Source organism: Papaver somniferum, unplaced genomic scaffold (assembly GCF_003573695.1).
Source record: "Papaver somniferum cultivar HN1 unplaced genomic scaffold, ASM357369v1 unplaced-scaffold_57, whole genome shotgun sequence".
Classification (NCBI taxonomy): domain Eukaryota; kingdom Viridiplantae; phylum Streptophyta; class Magnoliopsida; order Ranunculales; family Papaveraceae; genus Papaver; species Papaver somniferum.
Window position 1 is genome coordinate 3,055,181 of NW_020648415.1, and position 10,554 is coordinate 3,065,734.

The 10,554-nt window shown below is 36.0% G+C and overlaps 1 protein-coding gene across 1 annotated transcript; it reads right to left on the reverse strand.

The window, feature by feature from the left end:
• Nucleotides 1-8,262: 8,262 nt before the first annotated feature.
• On the reverse strand, nucleotides 8,263-9,297 carry LOC113343235 (putative invertase inhibitor). The gene has a single exon (XM_026587492.1). The coding sequence runs from the start codon at nucleotides 9,064-9,066 to the stop codon at nucleotides 8,479-8,481; it is 588 nt and encodes a 195-aa protein (XP_026443277.1). The 5' UTR covers nucleotides 9,067-9,297; the 3' UTR covers nucleotides 8,263-8,478.
• Between the last annotated feature and the right edge of the window lie 1,257 nt (nucleotides 9,298-10,554).

Sequence of the window (10,554 nt, forward strand, 5' to 3'; positions counted from 1 at the left end):
GTTTTATGGCGTACAAAGGAGCACAACAACAAATTAACCGAATGTTCTTGAAAGCTAGTGAAACACAAGATGGGTCAGTAGCTGCTTACAACTTTAAGTTTAACCAAGAAGTAACTCATGATTGTATTGCAAGAATGATTATCTTGCATGAACTCCCTTTCTCAGTTGTAGAGTACATTGGTTTTAGAAGGGTGCTGACTTCATTACAACCCAATATTAAACTTGTGAAGCGGAACACTACGAAGTCAGACTGCATAAAGATTTATCAAATGGAAAAGAAGCATTTGTAAGAGATTTTTAGTAAGGTACAGAGTCGTATAAGCCTTACTACTGATATGTGGACTTGTACCACTCAGAATAGAGGTTATATGGCTTTGACAGCTCACTATGTTGATGAAGAATGGAAGATTCAGAAGAGAATTTTATTTTTTAACGCTGTGGATGGGCAACACACTGGAGTTAACATTGCAAAGGTACTGATGGAGCAGTTGTACAAGTGGAATATAGATAGGAAGATAGCTTCAATTACGCTGGATAATGCTTCAACTAACAAAGTCGTGGTAAGTGATCTTCTTGCTCAGCTAAAACCAGATAATGAATTACTTTTGGATGGGGAATTATTCCATGTTCGATGTTCTTCTCATGTAGTTGCCATTATTATTGATCATAGGATGCTGCAAATTAAAGAATAAATACAGAAAATTAGAAATTCAGTGAAATTTATTAGAGGTTCCACCACAAAGACAACAAAAATTTAAAGAAGTTTGCTTGCAAGTCAATGCTCCTGATAAAAAGTTGATTCAAGACGTTGATACAAGGTGGAATTCTACCTATCTGATGCTTGAAACAACACTTATATTTCGGGAAGCATTTAACCGGTTCAGGAAGATTGAACCTGATTTTCTTAATGTTGCTCCAACGAGTGAAGACTGGAAGAATGCAAGTAGTCTTTCAATTTGCTTGAAGTTCTTTTATGAAGTCACCATTCTCTTTTCAGGTACGTCATACGTGACAGTTAATCGTTATTTTGATACTGCTTGTTCTTTGTATTTAGAACTTCGTGAGTGGTGTGATTCCGATGATGCATTAATCTCAAAAATGGCAGTGAATATGATGAAAAAGTTTGATAGATATTGGGAACTTACTAGTAAAACATTTGCAATAGCTTCCATTTTAGATCCTCGGTTGAAAATGAAATTATTGGATTACTATTTCCCTTTAATATATCCTGGTAACAACGAGGAGAAGAAGTTAGAAGTTATGGAAGTCTTGAAAAGATTGTATAATGAATATGCAACACATTATGCTTCTTCAGCTCATGTATACTCATCAAACATTTCGACAAATCAAGTGAACATGGAAGATTCAGTTGGTAGTAGTGGTAGTACTTCATCTTCTCAAAGTTCTTTTACTTCTAGAAGGAAAGGTTTGACGGCATTTCTGGAAGAAAGTTCACAACATGACGTTGTTCGCACAGATCTAGAGCAATACCTATCAGCTGATGTTCACCCTATTAGAAAAGGAAGTGGTATTGATCTGAATGATTCTAGTTTTGATGTTTTGGGGTGGTGGAAATTTCATGGACCAATGTATCCAATTGTAGCAGTGATAGCTCGTGATATATTAGCAATTCCTGCATCATCGGTGGCTTCTGAATCTGTTTTCAGCACCAGTGGTAGAGTTGTAGATAAATTTCGTTCTTCAATGCTTCCAGAAACAATTGAAGCTCTGATATGCACACAAGATTGGATAAGAAGTGCGCTGAAGAGTAAGTAACATATTCAATTCATGTTTTCTATTATATCAATTTTAGTTAGTGATTCATTTACTATGGTTCTGTACGTCAACTAACTATTTTATTGTGTTAGATGAGGGATTTGGGTTAGGTAGTACTTCACTTCAGACTCTTTTGGAGGCAATTGAGGAGCTCGAGTCAGACGATGATGATGCAACATCGCACATTGTCTAAATGACTGACTATCAATTTAAGGTAAAATAACCAGCTAACCTTGGAATGCACAAATTTGTATTTCCTTAAACTTTGTCGAAATGTGATTAGTACAGTATAAGGAAATACATCCGTAAGAAAGTTCGACTTGTGTCTGTCTATGGTTACTTGTACACGTTGGAATGCACAAATTTGCTTCATCACAGGCAAGGTCTTTGATTGTGATATGGTTACTTGTACACGTTATTTGGTTGAAGATGCAAGATTTGTACTTTTTTACTCGTAGCACATTGTCCTTATGTAATGTATTTCCTTAAACTTGGTAGAGAATGTGGTAGTGATAATAATTTTGAGGTGGTTTCTGAATTGGGAAAAATTGGGAATATGATCAACTGTTTTTGTTTCTCCTGCAGGAACAATTGGAAATATGATGGTGAAATCTTTAGTGAACTGGTTGGAACTTCTTTTTGGTATATATATATTATATAGGCATAGCCAAAGAACATGCGAAGTGCGAACTACATCCTTCTTTTTTGTATATGTACTTGTGTAGGAAACGCATTTATCTTTTAGGGCTTCTACACTTTATAGAATGATATGTCTGTCAACTTTTGTGGTTATAATACGACAAACTATATTAGCCATTAGGGCTGGCGTTACTTGTAGTTATCGGCAAAAAAAATGTCTGCCAACTTTTGTATTTAATATTTATCATATATAATGGCAGATTCTTACTTATAGCTAGGAAAGTAACTTTGATTTTCCTAATCTAAGGATTCTAAGCTCAAGTTTACTCTACTTTTGTATGTATGTTAAAGATGGTCACTTTTCAGGTGTTGAATAATCCTTTTTCAGTACTCAGGAGCCATAAAATTGGGAAGTCATATAAGTTTGTTTTTTTACCCGATGGGTACCCGGACCCGGTGATTACCCGTGACCTTTACCAGGTCCGGTTCTGGGCCAACACATTATGGAACCGGCCCCGAAACCGTTAGGACCCGGAACCGACGCTGATATGTCGGGTCCGGTTCTGGGCCATGTACTACCCGGGAGGACCCGGACCCGTTGATAGCCCTAGGCGTAAGGAACGCGACTGCACCTTAATCAGTGTGAGATTGGTTAAGGATCAACTATATTCTAGTCTGAAGTTAACTTGTAGTAGGCTAGAGTCTGTAGCGTCTTAATACAATGTGGTGTTCAAAACTGAACTAGGTCTCGGGGTTTTTCTGCATTTACGGTTTTCTCGTTAACAAAACTTCTGGTGTCCGTGTTATTTCTTTTCTGCATTATATTTGTTTATATAATTGAAATATCACAGGTTGTGAGTAGTTCAATCAATTGGTAAATCCAACCTTTGGTTGCTGATTGAATTTGATTGACACTTGAACATTGGTCTTTGGTACCGTTCAAGTTGTTTCTCATAACAATCAGGTTCACGGATTCTATCTGTTCGATTTTCTGATTACATTGAGAATTAGAGATATAACTCTTGGATATATTTTCCTTGATTGAGTCTGACTGTCTAGTTGAATCTCTTGGAATTATATTGAAGTTAGTCCATACAGATTGCCTAACGAAATATTAGGTGTGGTTGTTAGACCCCCGTTTTTGCAATTGGTATCAAAGCATGCAAACACGTTTAATACCTCATAAGTCTGTGTTTGTAGTAATATGACTCTATGGAGAAAAACGCCATCTCTATAAAAGTACCGACAGTCTTTGATGGCTCGAATTACTAATAGTGGAAAATTTCTATGTGTGCCTTTATCCTAGCGCGTGATTTTCAATAGAGGGTTCATGTAGTTAATGACTATGATCCTCCAACGGTTACAGTAAACGGTGTTACTGCTCCAAAGGATATTGGTGCATATGAACCTGACGAGATTCTCGTTGCAAAGCAAAATTCCGACGGTTTAAATGCGATCATCCATGCCATTACCCCGGATCTTCAGCACCATGTGACCACATGCAATAAGTCTAAAGATGCTTGGGATATTTTAGAGACCGTATTTGAAGGGAATACCTCTGAAAAGGAAGCTAGGCTTCAAAATCTAAATTCATTGGGAAAACCTTCGTATGTCTGATGAAGATTCATTTGATGAGTTTAATCACAAAGTGTCTAAAATTATTAATGCATCTTTTGCGCTGGGTAAGACTATTCATGAAAAGGACATTGTGATGAAAATTCTCAGATCGTTGCCAGCTAGAAACGATTCTAAGAAACATGCCATCGTTGAAGGAAATAACCTTGATGCACTTTCCATAAACACTCTTGTTGGGAAGTTAAAGATATTTGATCATGAGCATACATCCAAATCTGTAAAGGATATTGCTTCCAAAGCATAAAAGAACACTAAATTGGTTGACAAAAGTAAAAGTGTTGGCAACTTTGTAGTTGATCCTATTGATCAAACTGATTTATCAGATGAAGATCTTGACAACTCAGTCTCACTGATCACAAGACAGTTTAGAGATCTTCTTTTAAAGAGAAGTAAATGGTTCATAGAGATAAACCTAGGTCATCAGAGATACCTGATTTTGGTAATCAGGAAAGGAGGACCTGGCTGAAATCGAAGAAATTGACCTCTTGAAAAGTGTGAACCCTTCTTAGAAAAATGGTCTATAGAGAGATTGATTTCTCTATAACTGTATCTGAATCGAATAAGAAGGACTTTGGGTGAAATAGTTCCCCCTAGCTTGAACAAACCAGGGAAATTTCCATATTTGATTCAAAAACTAGAATCAGTTCAGTTTATTTTACGACTCCTTTTTTATTCATGAGGCGTATGGTTATCAAGGATTATGGCTTCATATATCCTCTACGAAATTACAAAATTTTCCCGATTTTACAAATTCTTCGGGATTCTGTATTACCATATGAATTATTACTTGGGAGCATTATTGTTTTCCGTTCTCTTCTTTTCTTCCACAACACAGATATCATGAAGGTAAACTTTAATAAAATAATATCAGGATTATTTTAGGATTATTTTAATGCATGCAATTTTAACTATTATGTTCTTACCTGATGAAAATACCAATTTCACAATTGAAATGTAGCAATAACACGAAAACTAGATCCAAAAAACTCATCCAAAAACTTAGATAAATAATTTAATTCACATTCAGATTTTATATTTTCATTTACAACCTAGGGAGTAACTTTTCTAATAAGAGTAGTTTTAGACAAACGGCTCTTTTAAATCACTGCAAAACCGTGTAGATACATTGAAGATGGACCCCACCACGAGAAATGCAGGGGTTCCATTTATGGGGAACTTTTGTGTCTACACGGTTTTCTTTTAGGGTCGGGATCCCTTGACAAAGCTTTTTAACAAAAACGTTTGACAAATCTTACGAGTCGTTGGATTATTTATATCTAATGGTTTGTATCTGTGCTTACCTGGCAGTTTAGCAGGCTCCATGTTGTGTGTGGCTGCTTTGGCGTAATTCTATGAAGTTGCTCTTATCTATCCCTCTTTTAGATACCTTCACAGTTTATTCTACTTTGATTTAGTAGATTGCGTTAAGATTTTTGTTTCTCCTTTGAAATCTTTTTTCACACTAATGGAGTGAAACTTCAAATATTTTTTTAGGTCAATAGAAATCTGAATTTTTCATGTTTTTTAGGTCAATAGAAATCTGATTTTTTTATGTGTTGATGAGTTAAATTAAACACCACCAAGTTTTCCACTTTTTTTTTTTTTTTTTTTTTTTTGCGATTGCATAATGATGATGATGACTCACCATTTTCAGATTTGAGGATTAATCCCGGTTAAACCCAATACTGGACAAGATGAATTGTTCTTGATTGTGATTATGATGAGAAGAACACTGCTATTATTACCACACCAAAAAACTTGTTTTTATGATTGCAGTAATAAAAGAATCATTAATACACCTCATACCAGCTCCATCAACATGCCTTTTTAACTTAATTAACATTTCCAAAAGAGATTGATGTTGATTAAACGTTAATTCCGATAATCAGGTAGGTGAAACTGTTGTTGGTAGTGATAATGGAGGAGACATAAATTTCCAGTAGAAATAGGACAAGTAGAAAATTGTGATGATGAATGACAGTAATAAACACTATAAAAGAGTTGGTTTTTATTCTTTATAGAAAAAGTTGGTCATGGTGATGAACGTGATGGTCATCAAGAAGAGATCAGTGAATCACATTATCTCCTAAAATTTTATTTCCAAAGTCTCGGCATAGATACAACCAAACAAGGAATAGTAGGAGTTATATGCCACTTCACCTGAATTTATCAACCGATGGATTAATCACATCCTATGGTTTAGAAATTTTGTCAAATTGTTTTGTCAAAATGGTTTGGTAGAGCGTCCACAATGGTGCGATCAAAATCAAAGATCAAAGATCAAAAACCACGATCAAATTTGAGTTTAGTCAGTAGTGTGACGCAACGGTAAACGAGTATATTTAATCGAACGAAAATATAATCAACGTCTGACAGTGGAGCGTTGATATAGTAAACGCCGGATATGGGGCGTTGATATAGCAAACGTTTTATCTGGGGCGTTTATATAGTTTACGCCTGGAATAGGGACGTTGATATAATTCACGCCGGATGGGGCGTTTATATAATGCACGCCGGGACAAGGACGTGGATATAATCTCCGCACTCCCATCTATCGTTTTGCAGTTAGTCAAAATTGTTAAAAGTTAAATCGAATCAAGACCAGCAAGTTAGTAATTGGCTAGTCTGTACTTTAACTACTAATGGAGCTATTGTATACAGTGATACAATTGTATGGGTTTTAGTACTTCTAAACTAGACGTGGTATATACTAAAGTCAATTAACTACTAACTAGCTATATTCTTTAGCTTGAGCACATGTATAAAGCATTAACAAAAATGTACTTAATAGAACATTTTTGTCGACTATTTTTATCAGTTCAAAAACATGGTAACAAACATAGAGGATAAGGTATAATGTCCGCCCGGTGTAGGGCGTAAGGTTTATGTACGCATGAACGGGGCGTTTATATAATGCATGCCTTAATAGCACGAACATTATACTCACGCCTGTTATCAGGCGGACATTATACTAACGCCCGATTGGACGTACATTATAGATTCGCCTAGCTACGACGTATATTATACAACCGCCTGATCCCGGGACGAGAATTATACCACCGCTTCAGATGAAGCGTGCATTATATAAACGCCTGTTAACGGACGAAGATTATAACTTCGCTCGACCAAATTTGGTTTTGGTCGTTGCTCCAGACCAAATATAGTCTCAAATTTGGGTTTAGTCTGGTATATGATCTTTAGTCTGTTCGACTGTGTCACGTATCTGGACCATATATTTGGGTTTAGTCGCCCATTGCATTTTCTCTTAGAGCAACCACAGTGGGCGAGTATAACCAAATATTTGGTCAAAAAACGAGACACATCGGACATACTATCGATTAAAATCCGGACCAAAGACCAAATTCCAGACTATATTTGGTCCAAGACCAAGACCAAAACCAAATATAGTCTAGCGAACGTATAGTTAATGCCCCACCACCGGGCGTTATACCTCCGCCCACTCTTTTTTTTTACACTTTATATATATGGGTCGGGCTTTATACCTCCGCCCCATTTTTGTTTTTTTAGTTTTCTGGAATCTGATCGGGCGAACATATAGTTTACGCCCCACACCAGGCAAACGTATAGTACACGCTCGACCAAATTTAGTCTTCTCCCGTAGCGTCACACACCAGACTAAACTCAAATTTGGTCATTTTTTTTGGTCTTTGATCTTTGGTTATACTCGCACCATTGCAGTTGCTCTTAGAGGATCCCGATCCTTTCTTTTATAGTTTAATTCCACGGTCTATGAAGCATTTTTGTTCTAATAGTTGGCTCAATAACACCATTCCGCTAATAGTCTGCTAACACTATATATTCACTATCTGTTGGACTTGACGTTTTCTTTTTTTTTACGTACATAAGCCCACTTGTAAGGGATAAATTCAGACAAAAGAGATTCAGCTTCAATCAACGTGTAAAGTTGAAGCGATTTGTTCTTACGGCTCCACATTTTTCGTCTTCAAGTATCTATCTACATCTATATTACAGATAGATGGAGATGAGTCTGAGATATTTTGCATAGAAAGAACTGGTTTATTCTCCCTTTTAATCAACTCCTTGTAATTAACTTGATCATTAATTCATGAAAGGAGTTGACAAAGTTTTGCCCCTAAGTTACTCAAGTGCCAGAGAATCGAACGGAGAAAATAAAGGCAAGCGGGGTTACAATCCAATTGATTTCCTACAGGCTAGAAAATCACACGAAGGTTAGAAAATCGAACAGGATATATTTAACGTTGGAACAAACTTTTATATGATCCGTACTGTACTTCACAATTCCACGACCACACATTTCATGAAAAATGATAACAAAAACAGAAAGCTAACATATTACTTACATAAAGATATCCACGTGAACAATCCACAAGAACAAAAAAAGAAAAGAAAAATGACTGCGACTGATGTCTGTTGCCTCTCCAGAAATTACATGGACAATAGAATTGAATGACGAACTAAATTTGTAATAGCAAGAGAAACAGCAGTCAACTGAAAGAAATCATAATTTTCTCTCACTAATGGAGAAACAGCCGAATAATCTTGATTATTATCATTGTCTTTAAACCCATCTTCACAAGTAGTTGAAGAATCCATTGCTGCGCTCATCTTAATATTCGCCGAGAAAGAATCATAAGCATCGAAAGCCTTTACAGCTTCTTCAATATTTGAAATCGCATCACCATAAAGCTCTGAACAATCTCTCAGGTATTTCTCAATTCTTGTAAAATCATCTAAATCTTTATCGTTTAATAACTTCTTTATGTATGAATTAATATATGTTGCATTCGTTAAACTTAATTCCATTGATATTATACCAAGTTGTTGAAGATTTGCTGTTGAACTCCTTGGATCCGATTGCAGTGAGTTTACACAGGATGTGAAATTCAAGTTCGGACTACTTTCAGCTGATTTTCTACATGTTTCAACAGTTATGTCTTCAGCTGCAGCACCATTATGAGAGATAAATAGTAGAAGTGAGAAAACTGTGAGAGATACTGATGATGGGTGGTTCATTTCTTGTACCGTTGGTTGAGTATTGAATGATAGGAGGAGTTCTATGATAAGGTTTTTTTAGTACCTTTTAGATGATTGGAGAATTTATGTTTGCGAAAATAATTAATGGTGCTGTGAGTCTTGTGTATATTTTTGGTGGACATATATAGCTGTACAGAATAGATAGATGAACGCTATCAGTGCCAAGACACAAGGAATGTTGGTTGAAAATAGATTAGGTGCATGTGTTAGAAAAGCGTCCAAGTCAAGTAGAAATCGTCCTTGTGATAATGTATTATACAAGTGTATCATTTTTAATTTCTGTTGCGCCGTAATCTTTAATCATTGTAAATTTGTAATTGATTATAACCTAACCTGATCCTCACAGCTTTTGGTTTTATTTTTGTTAACTACTAGTGCTTTGTACACTTATAAAAAGATGAGTAATTATTTTTATTTGAGTCGGTACGTGTTTTCTTATTTGCGAAAATTCCTAACTGATGTTAATAGCACCATTTGAGATCGGGATTCAGTTACATGGTCAACAAAATTCAAAACAACTATATCAATAATATTTCTCCATGATGACGGATTCAAAGATTCAACCCAAGAACGCAGAAACCAAGAACAAGCCTAAAAACAATGGTAAAGTACAGTGCGGGTGTAACTATAGTACAATGGTAAAATCATTGGGTGGTGATACCAGTGATTTCTGGATCAGTAGGAACCGGTCTCGGGTGGTCTGAAAATGTGGCTCGACCGTGGTCCAGTATCTACAGAAACCATATTAGCGTATCCCGCTCGAGGCTATCCTTTCCCAACACAGGCCCAAGAACCCAATTCCTTTCCATAACTAGAACTACTGAAACTAGGGTCGTTCATGGTCGGTTTCGGCTCGATTTCCATCCAAACCAAACCAATACCAATACTATTGGTTTCTAAAAAATATTACCATCACCGAACCATTAACCATTGGTTCGGCTTCTTAATGATTTTAGCCGGTTTCGGTTTGTTACACTGGGTTAATGGAAACCGACCGTACGTCAGTTTTCTGAAACTGACAATTCAAATATTTAAAAAAAAATCACAGTAGAATTTGAACATACCTGCAGAATGTAATTAACACTAACCATAGTTCATATTTCAAGTTTAGAAGCACAATTTAAAACATAAACAGTACAAATTCAAAAAACATAAACGTAAAGAAGATAGTTCTCTTCTATGAACTGAAGAAGGAGGCGAAGAAAAAAGATAGAGAATTGAAGTGAGGTTAAGAAATTGGTCGATGACATCTAGTATTAGGGTTAAGAAAAACGAAGGGTGTAGATTAAATCTTAGGTTTTAATCTAACGGTTTAACATAACCGATTTTCCACTGGTTTTTGGTTCGGTTTTGCGGTCAAACCAAAATAGAACCAGTAATGTTGGTTTTCAAATTCTTTTTCCACAACCAATCCATTAGTAAATGATCCGGTTCGGTTTCTTCCTAATTGGTATGGTTCGGTCCGGT